Genomic DNA, 21017 nt, shown 5'->3' on the forward strand with positions numbered 1-21017 from the left:
GGTTTCTTTGCTTTTACAACTGTGCCATATGTACATTTCTTACAACTACACGGCCTGGAAAAGTAATGCCTCCCTTTCTGCCCCTTTCACCTCAGCCAACCAAAGGAGTGAAGCATGAATACTAGATGAATTATTGGAGAACTTTGGTCGACTCCTCCATTCTCTTCTACACCAGAGGCATTTTGGAACAATCTTCCATCATTTCCACGAGAGAAAAAGAAAGCTCTATCCCTCAGATAACTTTTCATTTTGTAATATAATTACAGCTTCCCTAGCCATCACAAACAGAATGAGGTTGGCTTGTACTGTGTAGGGTGTATGCATGCTCAGAAAAATAACTTAGCCACAAACACATAGATTAACGAATGCCACATTGCATTAAAAGAGAGGATATAAATGTTCTGAAATAAATAACCAGATGTTCATAATATGCTTACGTCCACATATCACTGTCCATGCAACAAATATGTAGAAAAGTCAACATTTTTGCATGAGGTGGGAAGCCAGTGTGATGTTGGGCTGTGGTTAGGGAGTCTTGAATTAAATCCTCATGCAGACACGAGGTTCACACTTAATGGTCTTCAGCAAATTCAGCTTAAAATACCATGTAGGAGGTGTTTAAGGATAAAATGGGATAGCCCATGTATCCAATCTTGAGCTCTTTGCAGCAATGGTAGGGTCAACTGTGATTCATTTTTAAAAGGCAGGGGTACAAAGGTATGCACACCAAGTCCTTCTGTGTGCACACTGGGGATGGCTGTTCTTTCTTTCTGGCAGCTGTGTACCCCATTTAGGCATTGAAAAGGAGGAGTTAAAAAGCCCCTGTGTATGTCTAGAACAGCATATGCAACACTCTGGATTCCAGATTACATATTGCAAAGCTTCTTGTTTATTCCCAAGCACTAATAGAAACTGATATGTAATGAAAAGAAGCAACTAGTACAACCACATAGTGACTTTATTATAGCTTCAAACACATAAATAATTTGGAAAAACAATGATGGGTTTTTGTGTTATGAACATTATAGTTCAGATTCTCCTCCCCCCATTGCCATACTGAAGATTTGACACCCATTGACACTGTGATCAGTGCTGATAACTGAGCTGTACAGACGTTTATATGTAGTTTATAGCTCAGTCAAAGAACATAGAAAGAGATTCATGGTATTAAGGCTAAAGTAAAAGTGGAACTACATTCAAAGTGATAGGAATAATTCCCCCAGTTTTTTCATTTTGTAATCTCCAGTAAACCAATCATTTCCCCTATATCTATCTCAGTGTTTCCCAACCAGTGTTCCGCGGCACACTAGTGTGCCGCGAGACGTTGCCTGGTGTGCCGTGGGAGGGAGGCGGGCGAGTCGGGTGGCGAGAGGCGGGGCGGCAGCGGCGAGGCGAGGAGAGGCCGCCCAGCGTGGGGCTCTCGCCGTCTGCCTGGCTGGCTGCCTGCGTGGCGCTGACGTCACGGGGCTGTAACGTGCCCCACATAGGCACACGCGGGGCGGCGAGCGAGCTCCCTCCCACATCCCATCGCCGCTCGTTTCGGCCGGCCTACTGGGCTGTCGCAGGCGGAAGGCCTGCGCATGCGCGAGGTTTTCGCGCCTTCGGGATTCCCTTCACGCCTTCCTCCTCCCGGGTCCTTGAGAGCGCGGGAAGCGGCAGCGCGAGACTGGCGTTGAGCCTGGTAGGTATTGCGCTTGCCAAGACAGTCATTTGGGAAATGAAAACTTGCAAAGCAAGCAACCAGTTCAATCTGAAGTACGTGTATGCTTAATATCCTGTATCTGAAACCTGTTCTGCCCCCTCCCCCACACTTGGTACCATTTTCATCTACACATGCAGCAGAGTAAGTTGACCCAGAATAGTACCAATTCAGATGGCAGATGGGAGAATGACAGTGCTGAATGCTTTCCCATGTAGAACAGTCCCTGCAAATAAAAACCTAGCATATTTGGAAGAGGGATGCTAGCCTAACCATTACCTTCTATGCTGTTACTATTTTTTTATTTTTTTTTTACATAAGTAAAAAGTGACCTTTCCCCATCTGGCATGGTGGTGTGCCTCGAGATTTTTTTCATGAAACAAGTGTGCCTTTGCCCAAAAAAGGTTGGGAAACACTGATCTATCTAGTAAGTGAAAATGCCTCCTAGAGTTATAATTCACAACTTGCAAAGTGTTCAAATATCACTTGATTAACACACTTGAAAAAATGCTTCATTATGATAATGCATTCAGCACATTAGTGCCAGAAGTCTGGCCTGTAACAGGATTTGTATTGGAAATCACGCTTGCAAAACTTAGGTGGGTTTCCCATCTCTCTCTCTCCCCCCCGCCCCCATTTTCCATTACATTGACAATCTGCTTCCTCTTAAAGCACAAGTAATGTGATGTAGCACTTAGGAGCAAAAATGTCAATGTAAGCATTCTCCAACACAATATTTTAATAAACTCATGGCATTCTGGTTAAAATTAAATTAATTTAATATTTTTTAATACAGAACTTTCTTCTAGTCACTTCAATGATATTTAAATAAAAAATGTTGCCACATAGGGGAAATGAATGTTATTAAGAGTGCAGAGGACAGAGCAAACAAGTACACAAACAATGATCAGATGGGCTGGGAGGAGAAACCCTCTTTGCTAATATATGTTGGATGCTGCAACAAATGCCATACCTTTCAATCTTCTTAATCAACTCATATGCATTTACAGTCCCCAAAAAACAAAGCATAGCTTGGGTTCCCATCTCAGATTAGTTTCCATTTCAATATTTATCTGTGGCATATAACATGAGCCTATAATTTTATCACTCTGCTTCAGCTAGTTTTATCAGGAATATTTGTGCAGTAGTTTTTTTTTTTAATCAAAAGCTTCTTGTGACAATGCAGTTATATACTGTTAGCACTTCCTCTGCTTGGCCAGTGATTATTGGCAAGGTTGAAGGCTTTGTCTGCCAAATTTGTATCCCTTTTGATGGACCAGCAAGCTTGAGCCTGCCGGGAACTGTCATCCTTAACAGAGGGTTTTGTTTTTTTCTCGTCAGACAATGGTCTCTACGTATGAGGCAGTGTCTCTGTGTTCTGGGTCAATGGATTTTGCACACTGACAAATCCAGAATGTCTTTTTTCATTCTTTATATTGCTGGTCTTCTCTGAGGTATGTTTAGAAGCCTTACCTTTTGCTAACAATCTCTGTATTTCCTCAGCTTTAAAATGTAGAAGTGCTTGTCTCTGATCAGCAGCCAGCTCTGCTGTGTGTTCCTCACCATTCTGGGAAAATGCTTAGAAATACAGTCATACCTCGGGTTGAATGTGCTTCAGGTTAAGCGCGTTCGGGTTGCGCTCCGCGGCAACCCGGAAGTAACGGAGCACATTACTTCTGGTTTTTGCCGCTTGCGCATGTGCAAACGCTCAAAATGACGTCACACACATGCATGGAAGCGCCAAAAGGCGCTGTCGTTTCTTGCGTTCCATTCGGGATGTGAACACATCTCCGGAACAGATCCCGTTCACATCCTGAGGTACCACTGTAATGATTTGTTTTGGTCTTTGCTGGCTTGACATATTTTGCAAATGTATCCATTTTACAGTGGTACCTCTGGTTACGTACTTAATTTGTTCTGGAGGTCCATCCTTAACCTGAAACTGTTCTTAACCTGAAGCACCACTTTAGCTAATGGGGCCTCCTGCTGCTGCCGCACGATTACTGTTCTCATCCTGAAGCAAAGTTCTTAACCCAAGGTACTATTTCTGGGTTAGCAGAGTCTGTAATCTGAAGCGTATATAACCTGAAGCATATGTAACCCGAGGTACCACCGTATTTCAAAGATCCTAATACCTTTCAAATGTATTGTTGCGTGCCACACAAATCTCTGAGTGGTTGTGAGATTCCAGGGGTTCCAGGCGTGCTTTACCCAGGATTCATGGTTCCTTTTGGAAATGAGGCCCAGCGGAGATGGTGGTATCTTTATGATCTATGGTTTATTTTGTCTTTATGATCTATGGTTTATTTACACAGATATATACAGACTGAGCCTGTGATAGTGGGGTTCACAGCATTAATCCCCCCAAAAGGGTCTCGTTTCTTCCATAGCCATAGCCTTGCATTCAAACAGAAATCAACCATTGCTCTGCCTCTCTGCTTTCCAGCTTTTCCTCTCAGTGACATCAAACTCCTTTACTCTAAATAACAATGTAAACAGTACATAAAATTCAAAACCACATGGCATGTGATATGGCTAAACTTCTAAGTAAGATGTATGGAGTCCATATTGTCTGAAAATCATACTTGGGGCCTATTCCATGGGAGCTATTTCCATGTTCATACAGGTAGAGAGAATAACTGATTTCTTTTAGAAAGAGAGAAATCAATACACTCTGCATAATAGCTCACTTTCCTAAATAAGAGGCTGTACAAGCACCTAGTGCAACGGCAACTTCCAAACAAACTGCAGCCGTACCATGTAAAAAATATTACCAGCCACCACTGTCTGGCACTTGTTGCTGACTTTCACAAGCCAGGGTTGTTATGCCTGTGCAGCTGTGCCACACACAGTGCTATTTTCCTAGAAAAAGAGATGCCAGAAATATAAAAGCATATGTAGGTGCCAAAATCCCAAGGGAGCAGAAAATATTATTTATGTATGCGACCAGTTGCACAGATGTTATTGGCCCAGAGATTGAAAATGGACTAAGTCCCAACCAGAGAAGAATGGCAGATTAAATTGACGGATTACGCCAAAATGGCAAAAATGACCGGAAGTCATAATCATAGTAAGTGTCCTCAGGTGAAAGCAATTCAAACGTTATCCACCCAAAAGCCTGCAGCTGCGCAAGCGACCCGCTTTTTCACGCCGCCTCTCCTTCTCCCCCCGCCCAACTACAGCGAGCTCCCGCCCTCCCCTCCTCGCACGCCACTGGCCGAAGGCGGCTGAGTGGCAGCGCAGGCCGAGCCAGCCAGCGCTTGCCTCTTGCTGGTCACGTGAGTTCTCTGCTCTCGTGAGCCTGCTCGGCTCCTCCTCCTCTCCCCCCCCCCCCCGATCGGACCGTGGTCCCCTTGGCTTGGGGCTTCTCCTGCCCTCCTTCGCCGCTCGTCGGGCGGTAAGTAGGTTCTTTGGAGGGACGGGTTGGGGGGGGGGAGGGAGGGAGGCAGAAGGACCCTCCGTTCGTTCCTTCCGCTCTCTCTCTCTTCCCTCCCCCCTGAACTCTGCTTCCGCGGAGGGTTCTCCTCGCTTCAAGCGCGGCGGGCTGGGGAGCCGCAGTTGGCTTGGGGAAGAAGGCGCAGAGCCCGGCCTCGCGCCGCGGCGGAGGCTCCCTTTGTGTGTGTGTGTGTGTGTGTGTGTGCGCGCGCGCAAGGGAAGCAAGAGAGGAAGAGCCTCCTCGTGAGTAAGCAAGCAAGCGGCCGGCAGATTCTAAGCCCCCCCCTCCAGCCCCCCTCTCCCACGGGTGGGACTCCAGCCTGGCTGCGCGGCCTGCGCTAGTACCAAACAGGAGTACATTATGTGGGGCTGCTGCAACGTACAAAATGCTTTTTGGGGGGAATGCATTGGCTGGAGCTTTTTTCTGCAGCAAATGGGGGTGCAAAGCATGCTCCAGGCCCGTGCTTGGAAGTTTAGGTGGGGACTCTTTATCTCTCGCGACTGAATGGATTTCCGTTCTCTTTCCTCCAGACAAACACATACCCCACGTTTTTCTACATGCAATGGGTTTTTTTGCTTGTGTGTTGAGGCGTGTGAGCCCCCAAGGTGCACCGCTAGGACAGAGGCATCTTGTTCAGGAAGGCTGGATGTTGGCTGGGGAAATTGCTGCGTCCCTTTCCCCCTTGGGTCCTGCGTTTGGTTTGTTGTGGTAATGCGATAGGAGGAGCAGCCAATATGGTGTCTTCCAGATGTTGGGACTCCAACTCCCAGCAATCCCAGCCAGCGTGGCCAGTGTTCAGAGATGGTGGGAGGTGTGTACTCCAGCAACGCCTGGAGGGCATATTGCTCATACGCAGTGTATACTTGGGATTGGCAGCAACCGTGGCTCCCATATCAGTTTTCTTAACTAGGGAAGCATGGTGAGCGATACAGGTGAGTGCTGCTCCTGGGTGCACTTTGTGTGCATCTTGTCTAGGCATGCAAACTGCAGTCCCACTTCTGGAGAGATGAAGGTGACAGGCTGCAGATGTTGGAAAGTGGCTTCCTTCTGATGAGGAAGGGAGCACAATGCTTTGCTGTGTTCCCTTGCCTAGCAGAACAGGTAGCCGCTGTTGTTTTCATATGTAACAAGGTAGGTAACAGGGAAACACCTAGCTTTCCTTTGCTGAGTATTACAGATTTGGAGGGGGGGGGCTGAAAATGTTCCAGAGCAAGCTAGCTGTTTTGACTTGCTATGGTTTATCAGAAGTCCCAAAGACAATATTTGGCAGTTTCTGTAGCAGAACCGGAACTCACTTTGTTATTGACATCCTTTTTCTTTGTTTAGTGCTTGCTTTTTGCCAGCTGCCTATTGTCTGTGTCTGTACTTGTTGAGTATTCTTCTGGGATTTTATGAGGTCTTATCAACATGTTGCCACAGCACACTAGTTCCGTTTGTCATCATTACTCCCCTTTTATTTTTTATTTTTTTAAAGTTGCAGTTGGTCCTTGATGGTAATATAAAAGGAGCAATTTAACGTTACTGTTACCTGTGTTGTTTTAATATATAATATAACTGTTTTGAAGCAACGAGCGATTGGTATTTATTCCAACACAGCTCTTAATATGCATTTCTTTGGTTTTGACACAGGAATTAAAACACATAAGGAGAACAGAAGTGACTTTTAAACTGGTTCTTTCACATTGCACTGCACTAGTTCTGTTACATAGTGCTTAGTTATTAATGGCAAGTGTTCTTCTGAACCACCAATGTATTGAAGCTTTCCTCCTAATAGATGTAACTGTCCTAATAAGGGACATCAATCTTTGGGTTGGTTTCAGACTTACAGCACAGTCTTGATCATGACTACAGTGGTACCTCTGGTTGCGAACGGGATCCGTTCCGGAGGCCTGTTTGCAACATGAAAATAATGCAACCCGCGTCTGCGCATGTGCGGGTTGCGATTTGCTGCTTCTGCGCATGCACGTGACTTCATTTTGTGCATCTGTGCATGCACGAGCAGCGAAACCCGGAAGTAACCCGGACGTAACATGAGGTATGACTGTACTCAGAACTAAGATATGCTGAATTTAGTGGACTCACTCCCACCTAAGTGGGGTTCGGACTGCAGTCTTATTCGTGCTTAGAGATATCATGACTTAACTTGATTTCAATGGGTCTGCTGTAAGCATGACTGAGGTAGATACAACCCTTTTGGCTTGTATGTAGTGTGAAAATGGGAAATATTAAAAACCAATTACTGAATCTACTTTATAGTGTGTGATATAAATGGAATGGCCTTTATAAGTTCCTGGTTAGCCTATATGTCTCTGGTAGTCTTAGTCTCTCTGGTAAGATGGCAACAACTAATGGACTGTAATTATTTCTAACAGGCCTAAGAAGAAACTTCACTGGATTAAAGAAAAAACCCAGTTGCTGCTGTACAGCAGCAGCTACCCAGCTGCTGTTGTGCCTGAGAATCTTCAGTTCAGTTCCAAAACTTGCTTGAACACTTGTCAAATGACGTCAATGGCCAGCCTGTTCTCTTTTACTAGCCCAGCTGTAAAGCGTCTTTTGGGCTGGAAACAAGGCGATGAAGAGGAAAAATGGGCAGAAAAAGCAGTCGATGCTCTGGTTAAAAAACTGAAAAAGAAAAAAGGAGCCATGGAGGAGCTGGAGAAAGCACTGAGCAGTCCTGGACAACCCAGTAAATGCGTTACTATTCCTCGTTCGTTAGATGGGCGACTTCAGGTTTCTCACCGCAAGGGCCTTCCTCATGTTATTTACTGTCGTGTTTGGCGATGGCCTGACCTGCAGAGTCATCACGAGCTGAAGCCGTTGGACGTTTGTGAATTTCCTTTTGGATCTAAGCAGAAGGAAGTCTGCATCAATCCATATCATTACAAAAGGGTAGAGAGCCCAGGTGCGTTTGAATGTTATGGCATTGCTTTCATCACAAAGTGTTCAAACTGTAATGTGGATTTGCAGTGCATGTCTACTTAGAAGACAGTGCCATTGTGTTGAGTGAGACTTGACTCCCAGGAAAGCATGTATAGGTTTGCTGTCAGGTGAATATGAGGAAGATTGGTGTATCTGAACTTTCTTTTACAAAGTGAAATTCAGTGGTGCCTCGCAAGACGAAATTAATTCGTTCCGCAAGTCTCTTTGTCTTGCGGTTTTTTCGTCTTGCGATGCACGGTTTCCCATAGGAATGCATTGAAAATCAATTAATGCGTTCCTAGGGAAACCTCCTTCAGACCAGGTCCGGGGACAGTCTGAGAGCCAGTGTGGTGTAGTGGTTAAGAGCGGTAGTCACGTAATCTGGGTAACCGGGTTCGCGTCTCCGCTCCTCCACATGCAGCTGCTGGGTGACCTTGGGCCAGTCACACTTCTGTGAAGTCTCTCAGCCCCACTCACCTCACAGAGTGTTTGTTGTGGGGGAGGAAGGGAAAGGAGAATGTTAGCCGCTTTGAGACTCCTGAAGGGGAGTGAAAGGCGGGATATCAAATCCAAACTCTTCTTCTTCTCTTCTTCTTCTTCTGTCCCCGGACCTCTTCTGAAGGCTGGGGGGGGGGGACAAGGGCTTTTCTTCCCACCCCCAGCATTTTAAAAAACCCCGGGACAGCGGAGGACTTCTCCGCTGTCCGGGCGATCTTAAAATGCTGGCGGGCGGCATTTTAAAATGGCCCGGGACAGCGGAGGACTTCTCCGCTGTCCGGGGCGATTTAAAAGCCCCTGGGAAGGCAGGCAGGGGGGACAAAGACTTTTGCCCCTCGCCAGCCTTCAGAAGGTGTCCCCTGCCCCCCGCCCGGCTTCGGAGCACCGGGAAGAGCTTCCCGCTGCCCCCGGACCTGGGGCTGCGGGGAGAAGATCGCTTCTCCCCGCAGCGCCTTGCTTCAAAAGAGGTCCGGGGGCAGCGGGAAGCGCTTCCCGCTGTCCCCGGACCTGGGGCTGCGGGGAGAAGATCGCTTCTCCCCGCCGCCCCTTGCTTTAAAAGAGAAGACCCGCTGTCCCCGGGGCAAGCTTCGTTTTGCGAAGCAAGCCCATAGGGAAATTCGTCTTGCGAGGCAACTCGAAAACGAAAAAACCTTTCGTTTTGCGAGTTTTTCGTCTCGCGAGGCGTTCGTCTTGCGGGGTACCACTGTTATTGTTTATTAAATTTGTATACCCCTCTTCATCTGAACATCTCAGGGTGGGTCACAAACAAACCAAACAAATACCCCTTCCCCCAAAACCCCACATTTAAAAGGATAAAGGATGTTGAAGAGGAATGTTTTATTCTGGCACCTAATGGTGTACAATGAGGGTGCCAGGTGAGCCACCCTGGGGACGAGCGTTCCACAAATCGGGAACCACTGCAGAAAAGGCCTCTTCTTGTGTTTCCACCTTCTGGACCTCTTGTGGAGGAGGCACACAAAGAAGGGCATCGTGATGATTGCAGGGTCCTGGTAGGCCCACATGGGGAGAGGCGGTCCTTGAGGTTTCTTTTGTCTTGGGGAACCTTGATGCTATATGTCTACCTTGCATTGTCCATCTGTTAAACTCTATGCTTTTTGAAACGTGATTTCTGATACTAAACATAGAAGCAAGCTTTTTTGCTCTGACCCTATCCACCACTGGCATGTGGTCCCCCAAAAGTTGCTCAGAATGCAATGTACCCCATGGCCTGGAAATGTTTCCCCACCCCTGCTGTTCACCATTTGTTAGTGAGAGGCGCCTCTTACCTTGTTGGATTGCTATGGGACATGCAACCAGATTTTTCCAGTGTTTTGACAGTGTGTGCTTAAGGCACGTTCTTCTGTCTGTGTCTTCAACACTTAGCACTTCTACTGCTATAGGCAAACGGACATCTTCAGGGCTGTTAACTAAAAACACTAATCTTAGGTTTATATTGTTTTCTTCCTTTTCAGTTCTACCTCCAGTATTGGTGCCAAGGCATAGTGAATTCAACCCGCAGCATAGCCTTCTGGTTCAGTTCAGGAACCTGAGTCACAATGAACCGCACATGCCACACAATGCTACTTTTCCAGATTCGTTCCAGCAGCCTAACAGCACTCCATTTCCCATTTCTCCAAGTAGTCCGTATCCACCTTCTCCAGGCGGCAGTACTTACCCAAATTCGCCAGCCAGTTCCGGACCTTCTAGTCCATTTCAACTACCAGGTAAAAGCTTATCTGTGTGACGCTAATTGAAAAGTAAAACTTGTAGTATGAAGCCAGAGGGAGTTAGAATTACATTTCAGAGTTCCTGCTTTGCATTTTGTCATATTTATTATGGACACATCATTTGAAGCTTTGGAATTACCGTAGATTCCGGCGTATTAGGCAACTGGGCATATTAGATGACCCCTCCAAATTGGCAGCTGTAATTTGGGGATTTGTCTTATAAGCCAAGTCACCTAATACGCTGGGCAGCAACAGGGGGCAGGCTCAGCTCCGCACCGGGTAGCTTTCTCCCAGCGCGGAGCTGAGACCGCTGCTGCTGCTTCGGAGCTGCCGCCGCTGCAGCAGGGGGTGAACTCTGCTCCGCGCCACCCATACCCAGTGTATAAGGCGACCCCCGACTTTGGATAAGATTTTCTGGGGTTCAAAAGTCGCCTTATACGCTGGAATCTATGGTAATGAAAGAAAATTAAAGAGAACAAATAATTCAGCTATTTGAGAATTTTGCTGTTTTATGTACAGTGGTGCCTCGCAAGACGAAATTAATTCGTTCCGCGAGTTTTGTTGTCTTGCGATTTTTTCCGTCTTGCGAAGCACGGTGTTGGGAAAGTTTTGGAAAAGCTTCAAAAATCACCAGTCTTTAAAAACCTCAAAAAAGGCTACCACACCGCGTTCTATGAGTTGCTCCTCAAAGTCAAGTCGCAACTGTATTAGCGGTGTTAAGAAAAAGGAAACAAACTTGCAAGACGTTTCCGTCTTGCGAAGCAAGCCCATAGGGAAAATCGTCTTGCGAAGCAGCTCAAAAAACCCTTTCGTCTTGCGAGTTTTTTGTCTTACGAGGCATTCGTCTTGCGAGGTACCACTGTATTTCTGCATACACTTCTGATTTGAATGGGTAGTGGGACAGAAGACACAAGACTAAGAGTTTGGAGAAAGCATAAACCATTCTACTGTTATTTATTTAGTGTGACCCATATGCATGGTGCTACACAAACAACGAGAGGAAAGATCTCTGTCCCGGCTTAATGTAGACAGCGACACTAGGGAGACAATTGAGGAAAAAGAGGGGAATGGAAGTGAGGCATGCAGGAGAAGATTGTATGGTTATTGCAGTTGCATGTACTTTTATTTTAGTTATGGAGAACATAGGAACTAGGAGGTTGTGCCCAAAGTCTTCAAGGAAAAGGTGGGGTTTCTGAGAGTGTGTTGTGTTTTGAATGTAGTAAAATAGGGAGAAAAAGTTGTGTTGCTTCCTAGGTTGGCCAAGCATGGTGAAGCTGAATGAGTGGGTATCATATGTTTCTTGGGATATAAAAGCAAACAGATCAGGTGGTGCAAGACTTTGGTGGGGTTTGAAAATAAGGGTGAGAAATTTATGCTGGCTCTAGGAACAAACAGGAAGGGAGTTACAAAGGGAGCACTAACATTACACAGCAGTGATACACTAAATTGTGGATTATGTGGTAAAGGAAGAGAGAAGTCAAAGAGAAAGCCAAGGCTACCTACTCAGCAGGGTAGGTGGCGATAATGTCACTGGACATGGAAAGTGAGGTGACAAAAGAAGGGCTTGAGAGGAAAGATAAGAAGCTTGGCCTCCACATGTTGAACTTGAGATGTTGACAAAACATCCAAACCAAAATATGAAAAGTACTTGGAGATGGGAGATTGGATGAAGGGAGGAAATTCAGGGTAAAGATGAAGAACGCTATCAGAAGCCTATAGATGGTACTGAAACTCATGGAATGGGATACACCTGATGAGAGGGTGTTGGGGGGGGGGACAGCAAGAGAGCTAAAAACAGATCCATGAGGAAGTGTCTCCCCATATGTAGAGATCAAAAGAATGATTATACAGGTGAAGAGCTAAGTGGGGACTTAGGGCAAGAGTCATCAGCTATATATCACATGCTGCACAGATGACTAAGACTACAGAGATAATTGAATTGGTAGGCTATTTTTTTGGTAAGGGCAGTTTTAGGAAAGTGCTGGGAGGAAAAGCCAAGTTTGAGAGCAGAATTGGAGATAAATTTTTGTTTGTTTTAGAATTGGAGAAACAGGGAAGTTACCACAATTGGGAGTTATAGCAGTGATGGAGATACAACAATCTGGGAACAGTGCTGCCACTTCAGACTGCGAAATGGGGATCGGAAGCTTAAATCATTCTCCACATTAAACTCCAAGCACACACTCACACACATGAAGCATCTAGGGAGGGGAAGACCAGGCGGCTTTACAGTGCAATCCTAACCAGAAAAGAGAAGGGCAGGGAACTAGGGAGTGGTAAATCACTGCAATGGCAAAATTGGAAGCAACATCTTATAGGTTGTTCTCAATATACTGAATTTTGTTTGGTCCCATTGATGTTGGTGACACTGCTTCCAAGCATTTTAGTCAATAGTCTCAGTGTGAGAACCTGACCAAGACTGCCCTCCTGATGAGGATCACTAGAGCAGGAAGAATGAGACGGGCAAGACTTATTGGTTAGGTTGTGGCCCAGAGGGCTGTAGAGTGGGGAAAGTACATGTGCACATAGGGGAAAGAAACACAGACAATCTGGTCAACCAAGTATTTAGAAAGCAGTTTATTTACAGAGAAAGATTTCAAAGGAAGTAGAAAAATTGAAGGTGGAGAGTGAGGAGATAGTAAGGAAGGATGACCCTGAAGTGGGAGGAACAATTGATTTTGTAGGGGTAACAGGAGCTGTGATTAGGCTGGATTAAATGTTCTCACTTTGCTCAAATTCCTTATTTTTCTTTATAGCAGATACACCACCACCAGCATATATGCCTCCTGAAGATCAAATGGGGCAAGATAATTCACAATCTATGGACACAAGCAATAATATGATCTCTCAGATAATGCCAAATATTTCCAGTAGAGGTGAGGTGAACAATGCATTTTGTAGACTTGTTAATATTTTGCAGTTGAAATTCTATAGAGAAGAGAATAGCCTACCAAGCAAAAGTGCCTTTTCCCCCAGCTGCCACTTATCCCTGCCCCTTAAAAGCACATTGGCACTGAAGGCTTTGGATGGGCAGCATCCAATTTTGCTTTTCAGCCATGGGTAATTGTGTTATGGGTTGAGGATGTTAGTGTTTGAGGGTTGGATACGTAGTGAGTTTGCAGGGATGTGGACAGAGCAGCACCAGAGGGATCTTTATAGGGGGAGCAAAAAAAAAAATATTTGTAGCCTGCCCTTCCTCCCAAAGGAGCCCAGGGTTGGACCAAGTTATCAGCATTTCAGAATAAACTGCTGCATGTATTGAATATTTCAGTATTCAGTGAACAACCAGTCAGCCAAACTAATAACTTTTAATTGTGTATATATAAAGACTGTCTTTGTTTCTAAGTGTGGGCGCTTTAAATGTCCACGTTCTTGAAACTCCATTTTTTATGGACTTGAGCTATGGCCTAAAGAAATAAGTAATTCAGCATGATTAAAACAAATTATTTTTCATGGTCCCAAGTTGGCGTAATGTACTGCTTGTGAACATGAACTATGCCATGCCACTGTCATCAGAGACTTGGTTCCCCATCTAGCTTACTTTGCAGAGCTGTTGGAATATTTTGGAGGGGGTATCCATGAAACTCTTTGAGCTCCTAGGAATAAAGGCATTAATAACTATTACTGTATGGGCGAGACTATTGCTTTAGGTGTTGGAAATACTGAAATCCGTATGTTTTGCTTTTGTTCATAGATGTTCACCCTGTGGCCTATGAAGAGCCCAAGCACTGGTGTTCAATTGTGTATTATGAATTAAACAATCGAGTTGGGGAGGCATTTCTTGCATCTTCCACTAGTATTTTAGTAGACGGTTTTACAGATCCTTCTAATAACAAGAACAGGTTCTGCTTAGGTTTGCTCTCCAATGTCAATCGCAACTCAACAATTGAGAACACCAGGAGACACATTGGAAAAGGTAATATGGAAATGTGCTTTGTATGATCATAAGAAACCTTCCTTCACCTAACTTTGTCATGTTCATTCATCTCAGTGGGTCTACTATGAGTAAAAAGTACCTGAATACCACTTCATGTTTCTAAAAGAAGCATTTTCAGTGAACAAATCTCCACACCCACGTATAGTGTGATTCTACAGATTGCACACCAAAGACAAATCTTGCAGCCTTCTGATCAGATGCTTTGATCTAACCTGCCAAATGGCTCATGATTCTGAATAACAGTTTCCTAGTAATAGAATACCAGCAATATTTAGGTAATCTCGGTTAAAAACATTATTTGTTGAAGAATCTTATTCTTTGATTCATGGAAGGAGGACATCTAGTGGCTGATATTCAGTGGCAGAAATGCAAGTATACTCTGATGTGTTAGAATAACTGGAAACCATTCCTACTGGAGCCTTTTAAAAATAGGAACTCGGCTAGACTTTCTGACATCTGTAACATTTCTGCAAATAACCCTGTTAAATGTTTGGGTTTCTCTCACTCCCCTGACTCCAGGTGTCCATCTCTACTATGTTGGTGGTGAAGTCTATGCCGAATGCCTGAGTGACAGCAGCATATTTGTACAGAGTCGGAATTGCAACTACCATCATGGATTTCACCCTACAACTGTCTGCAAAATTCCTAGCGGCTGCAGCCTGAAAATTTTTAATAACCAGGAATTCGCTCAGCTTCTAGCTCAGTCGGTCAATCATGGATTTGAGGCAGTATATGAGCTCACCAAAATGTGCACAATTCGGATGAGTTTTGTGAAGGTAAGGGGTGTGAACCAGCCATAACCTGTGCGTTTGAGTGATTTTTGAAGTATATTCCCCAGGACAATAACTTTAATGGGAAATCTTCTGTGGCTTTGAGGGCTTCTTCCCCATATGTAATCTAGAAAAGTCACAGAAGTAACCCATCGTCCCTCAGAATGGGGAATGACGCAGAGGGAGTGACCCTGTTTCTGGGTACTGCTTCTGGTTGCATGCAAATAGAGTGCGCATAAATGGGGAGATGCCTGTATTTCAAACAAGCACGTCCTCCTTATTGATGTAACAGGCTCTGAAGCAGGTGTCAATTGGACAGATGCATTCTCTCAATCGTCATTTGCAGGCCTTTCCAATAGGATGAGGCTTCGTTTGAAGAAACCGTCATTCTTCTCCATCTGCAAAACCTAGTAGACAACGTATACTGGGAATCCTACTGAACAGTAGGATGTTTTCTGTGGGAGGAATAGAAGCATATGGTATCCTGCCATCCCTCCATAGACCTATATAGTGGTGCCTCGGGTTAAGAACTTAATTCGTTCTGGAGGTCCGTTCTTAACCTGAAACCATTCTTAACCCGAGGCACCACTTTAGCTAATGGGGCTCCCGCTGACGTGGGAGCACGATTTCTGCTCTCATCCTGAAGCAAAGTTCTTAACCCGAGGTACCATTTCTGGGTTAACGGAGTCTGTAACCTGAAGCGTCTGTAACCCGAGGTACCACTATATTCCCTTTTCTCTGACGTGTCACACTTTTTTTGAGGGGGTGTGTGTGTGTTACTCATTTTTTAATTTCTAATGAATTTACTAGACTAATTAACACTGGCTGTTTTAAGAGTGATTCTTGGATATACACTAAATGTCTGCCCATTTTTTATAGGGATGGGGAGCAGAATATCATCGGCAAGATGTCACAAGCACTCCATGCTGGATAGAAATCCATCTTCATGGGCCTCTGCAGTGGCTGGATAAAGTACTCACCCAGATGGGATCCCCTCTTAATCCCATCTCTTCTGTTTCATAGTGCCAAAGAAGTTTTTTCAACCATAACTTTAGTGACCATTTTCTAATTCTACAGACACTTCCAGTGTGGATACTGTAAGAACACACTACACATTGGCTTTCTTCTACCAATGACCAATTCCATTGTTTTTTATCGCTCTTCCTTTGATTTTTTGATATTAAGGAAACAGCCAAGTTGGGAAGAAAACTGAGAATTCAGGATTTTATTTTTCCTTGATACACATATGTAATAATCATCAACTTCACTGAAAATATTTTTATGTGTCTTCTAGGAACACATTTTGAACTGGTTCTTTTTTTCCGGGGGGGGGGGGGATAACATTTATCTTTTTCCTAAATTTGTTTATTTCCAGTTTACAAGTTTTTAATGTTGTATAATGGATAATGTCCATAAACAAAGCTAGCTTTATTACACCCAAGATTGCCTTTAGCTTGAGTAAATAATGTGACTTAAGTATATACATGTTAAAAACACGTTACAGATAGTGGTATTAGAATGCATTACTGCAAGTTCTGTGGTAAATAGTGGTTTTATCTATACCCCAGTTCAATTTAATACTGCCTTTACAGTGCAATTGTATGCATGTATACTCAATGGAACATTCAGCTACTGGAACTTACTCCCAGACAAGTGTAATTAGGATGCTGTCTTTAGTCAATTGTTCTTAAACATTTGATTCAAGGCACTCTGTTTTGCTTAGACTAGTCAGTATTTTCCCTTGACTTACATTCATGCTGTGGGCTAGGCCTTGACAAAGTGTAGCTTTTTAGGAAATCCACGTCTTTTATAGTGCTAAACAGTGCCATTTTGTAGATAACATTACGAGGCATTGTTCACCTTTCCATTTTATTTTGCCTCTCTGTAGCTGGTATCCTGGGGGCTTCCTAATGTCACACTTGGTTTTAATAATCACACACACACACAGTATTAATGAATGTCCTTCCTAATGTTACTGCTGGTTTTAATAATTCCCCTCCTCCAGTATTAATTACAACCGTGGTGTACTTCACATTTATAACCAGAATATCAGGACTCTCACTTTGCTAAGTGATGCAGAATGTTTGCCTTTTAAATTACTGAGGCAGACTAGGCCTTCGATAAAAAGATCATTGCCATTTGGTGGCTGGAGCCTAATAGAAGAAGTCAAGGATCTTAAGCCCTCATATAACACATCAGCTCTTCAGCGTCATCTGTCAAATGAATTGTCAGTTTTATGGCCTTTTGTTAAATAACCTACTAAAGGGCTCTAACTGATGCAGAGATGAATGGTAGGATTTTGGTGAATATAGATATGAATGTGGAAGTCCTCCTGTCTTAAGAGGCTACTGGTGGTGTCCATTCAGGCATATTTCTTTATCAGTACAAGCGGGGTGGGGGGGTGTATGCCTAAGTATCCAGCAATTACCAGTGCAGTTAAATCTGATAAAGTAAGTCTGAAATGTGTTTGTTTATGTCCAGCAGCCATGCTCTGCTAGCAGAAATTTACCCCTAGCCTTCAGTTACTTGGTCTCCCTCAGAGTAAGTGTGGTAAGTAAGCAAATGGTTACACTTCTGTGCTAACTTCTGGAAGTTCTCCCTTCCCTCAGCAACCCAAGAAGGCCTGTATTCTTTTGCCATGTATTTTCGTTGGCTTTAGGATGCTAAAGCCAACGCTAAGTACCATACTAAATGCATTGGCTTCTGAAGATGTAGTCCACCAAAAATAGTTCTCAGCGAGCCTTTCCCAGTGACAGCAGTTAAAGCTACGCTTTCTCTATGGGACCACCTGTTTCTAGTCCTATGTGGATTCTACCCAGACTACAGGTGGTGTGGTTGCCTTCATTTTAAAGCTTAGCATTCTGAGGATGCTGAAGCCTTTACCCAGAATTGGTGGTGGCAGAACGCAATTTCTAGTCCCTATGGCTCTGAAGATAGCCTTCTAGCTTACAGAGCTGTGTAGGATTTCCAGTGATGGTCAAGGCTTTGATGCCCTGTGTAGCAACTTGGCTTCCCACTGAAACAGAATAAAAGGATGCAAATCCGAAGTCTGGCTTTACTGGGATGGGGTATGTTTTTCCCTAGCCAGCTTTTATCAATAGCTGTTCCCTGCCCTCTTACCCAAGATGTGATGTCTGGCTATGCCTTTAGCTATAGCTGGTGGAGGGGATTTCTCAGGGGAACGAAATCTAGAGAGAGTAAATGGAGCAGGAATGGCCAGAAGGGTAGGCTGTGGTCTGCTTGTTGATACTGGGATTCTTGCAGAAAATGTCGATTGGCTGTGATCTAATCCAGCAAAGCACTTCTTATGTTAAGTGAGTGTATACTTGAGATCACTGAACACAGGTGAAACAGTTGAGACATCGGAGTATGTATTTGTGCTTTATAAATTTTAAAACCAATTAGTGGTGGGGAAAATAGGCCACACAAGACTGAAGTTGACTTCTCCCAAATTTAAAAGATCAGCTGCTTTAAAGACTCCTGGAATTGCTTCGCTGATCACACAGAGCTAGCTATCTGTAGTCTATGGTGAGAGGAGTGTTAATCATGTTCCCACAACTTCTTAAATGCTGGTAAGCTCAGTATTGGCCATAGTCACTGCCATACTTTATTGCAGGAAGTGAACTCTTAATTGTGTATTCTATGGTGACATGTTTTTGAAGAAACTTTCAAAACTCTAGAAGACTATGAAAAGGCTACTTGGTTATTAGCAAATGTGATCGTGTGGAACATCTGGACATAGTCATGTTTGTAAATTTTAATGGATCTACTCCAAGTCAAACTTAGTTGAATGCCACCCATCAGTGCCACAGAAGTTGTGTTGTGCTTATATGGTAGTCCTGCCAGGGTCTTCAAGAGTTTACATATTATAATAAATACTTTGAAATTGCCGTAAAGGGAAAACAAATATGACTTTCACAAAGTTGTACCATTCTTTTGTATACATACTAGTTTCTACTTGATTTTAGAAGCAAAAAAATCCACCCTTTCCCAGTCTTCCTTTTTTAAAAAAAGAGAAGTAGATGGTCTTATTTTGTTGCCTTATATTCTTGTCAACTCCTTACTTAAAACTACAGCCAATATTTGCCTTTGCTGGGCATGCTGCTAGCTAAGCAAGATCTGCTGGGGTGTTCTCCTGTGCAAACCTCACGGAAATTACCAGGAGCTGCACAGGGGGAATTGCTCCCCAGAAGTTGTAGTGGCTCCAGATGTTCTGTGTTTGCACTTGACCACATTGCCTATATAACACTAAAGATGATACCATCTTTTAACACATTTCATTGAATTAAAAACAATAAATGATTTGCAAGTTAATTCTGCCGTGTTAAAAGATTTGGCCTTTGTAACTAACTTCCTGAAGATTCCTACTCTTTAAGCCATCTAAAAGCCTTAAGAGTGTTTGCCAGGTACCAGTACTAACCAGACCTTCTGACTTTGCATGCAGTCTGAGCAATATTACTCTGTGTATGCAGTCAAAAAATATATGTATTGCACTTTTCAAGAGCAAGAATAGTACATAAATTGCTAGTGCATTTTTTTTTGGGGGGGGGGGGAGACTATTACCAGCAATGATATGAGTAAACTTGCTCCTGGTTTTCCCTTTATCCTTTGGAGGGAGAAACTTATTAAATGCTGATACATCAGCTTGCCTTTTTGTTGTGATTCTCCATCTCTAAAATTTACTTGTATATTCAGACTGAGTTGCCAATTATTTAGTTCTGTTTCAGTGGATGTGTAGGCATCTGACATAGGTTTCACTACAAGCTGCCATGCTTGCATTATGGTGTATGTAAGAAAGGAAGGAGACTTATTTGTTTCCAGATTTAGCTTGAGTCACTGTGTTCTCATTTTTGCAGAAACTGAGTAGACTATCTCATTCTTGCAGTTTACAACTTTTATGCCTATTGCTGGCCTCTTTTGGCCATCTCTTTTTTGGGGGAGAGTAAATGGCAGTGGATACCATCCAACCACCCATGGAGGATATGTGCTTTGACTTTGTTCTCAATAATACTTCTGGTGGGTATTAAGAGGTACTAGACAAATTAACTTCAGCGTAAATTGCAAGTTTTCATTGGAAAATTGATTTAACTATATTGTGCAAGATTGTTGTTGCATCTGGCTAGATTGCTGACTTGCTGAAGGGACCAAAATGTGCCTCTGGATTAATTTATTTTTAAAAATTCTAAAATGCCCTACTTTCTTTCTACTTCGTCTTCACAATAACTCAAGTTGGTTCTACAGCAAGCATGGATGAATTCAGGTTTGAATCTTCTGGCTGAATTAAGAATTCAAACATCCCACATCCAAAATTTCTGTTCTCTTGCGGCATCATACTTTCTACTCCTACAGATAATCTATGTAAAATGTTGTTTCACAAAAGCAACTATGTAACAGCCTTGTAATTTGAATATTTTTTAAAAAAACCATGCATTTATTTCACAGTATTACTAATGTTTACCTGATAAAAACAGACGGTCTTGTAGTCTGTGCCTGGAAAACATCTAAATATGTCAAACACTTTCTCCCTCAAGCTAATAAAGAGTTATTATTGCCTGAATTGTTGCTAGATAGCAGTATTTTAAAACAAAAACAACCTTTTTGGGCAGCACAATGTTTTGACCTGTCTCTGTCTGCATTGCAAATAATTCCTGAACTCTCTGGAATATTGAGATGTGGTGGGATAATGGCAGGATCGCTCCCGAGGGTGCTCTTCAGTTAAGCAGAGTTCAGAAGGCACCGTTGTTTTCCAAATTGCTCTGGGCAATGAAATGGGACTGGGTGATGACCATTGCATCATTAGTGAATTGCCCAATGGAGTTTTTTCACATGGCAATGGGGCTGGTTAGTAGCCATCATCCATGGATATTAGACATCGGCCTGCTATGTCCATTCCAAACTCAGTGCCATGTTGGAGCAGACCTTGGGAAAGCTATTGGAGCATTGTCTGTTCTACATTTGTGGGATCAGTTGCCGTTCTTGCAGCCTGAGAACATGGGCAGGATGCTGGCAGGAATTAGGCTAACCAACCATG

At 43.7% G+C, this 21017-nt stretch overlaps 1 protein-coding gene across 2 annotated transcripts; it reads left to right on the top strand.

Annotated features, from left to right (window-relative positions):
- The first annotated feature begins 4957 nt into the window (after nucleotides 1-4957).
- SMAD5 (SMAD family member 5) lies at nucleotides 4958-20597 on the top strand. 2 transcript variants are annotated; one of them, XR_014216565.1, is made up of 8 exons: nucleotides 4958-5096; nucleotides 7508-8037; nucleotides 10025-10276; nucleotides 13036-13155; nucleotides 13974-14195; nucleotides 14736-14992; nucleotides 15866-17449; nucleotides 17485-20597. XR_014216565.1 is itself a non-coding variant. In XM_082211641.1 (7 exons), exons 2-7 carry the CDS (start codon nucleotides 7635-7637, stop codon nucleotides 16007-16009), a joined length of 1398 nt encoding a protein of 465 aa, XP_082067767.1. In that variant the 5' UTR covers nucleotides 4958-5096; nucleotides 7508-7634; the 3' UTR covers nucleotides 16010-20597. The 2 variants fall into 2 exon arrangements, 1 of the variants encoding a protein (XP_082067767.1); XM_082211641.1 differs by having other exon boundaries at nucleotides 15866-20597.
- Nucleotides 20598-21017: the final 420 nt, after the last annotated feature.

Source organism: Podarcis vaucheri (assembly GCF_965113315.1).
Source record: "Podarcis vaucheri genome assembly, chromosome: 2".
Classification (NCBI taxonomy): domain Eukaryota; kingdom Metazoa; phylum Chordata; class Lepidosauria; order Squamata; family Lacertidae; genus Podarcis; species Podarcis vaucheri.

What these genes read in the sequence shown, in the direction of transcription:
- SMAD5 (XM_082211641.1), top strand. Translation starts at nt 7,635, where the DNA reads ATGACGTCAATGGCCAGCCTGTTCTCTTTTACTAGCCCAGCTGTAAAG. An exon ending in CAAAAGGGTAGAGAGCCCAG is followed by an intron (nt 8,038 to 10,024) that starts GTGCGTTTGAAT and finishes CTTCCTTTTCAG; the next exon opens with TTCTACCTCCAGTATTGGTG. An exon ending in GCCAAATATTTCCAGTAGAG is followed by an intron (nt 13,156 to 13,973) that starts GTGAGGTGAACA and finishes TTTTGTTCATAG; the next exon opens with ATGTTCACCCTGTGGCCTAT.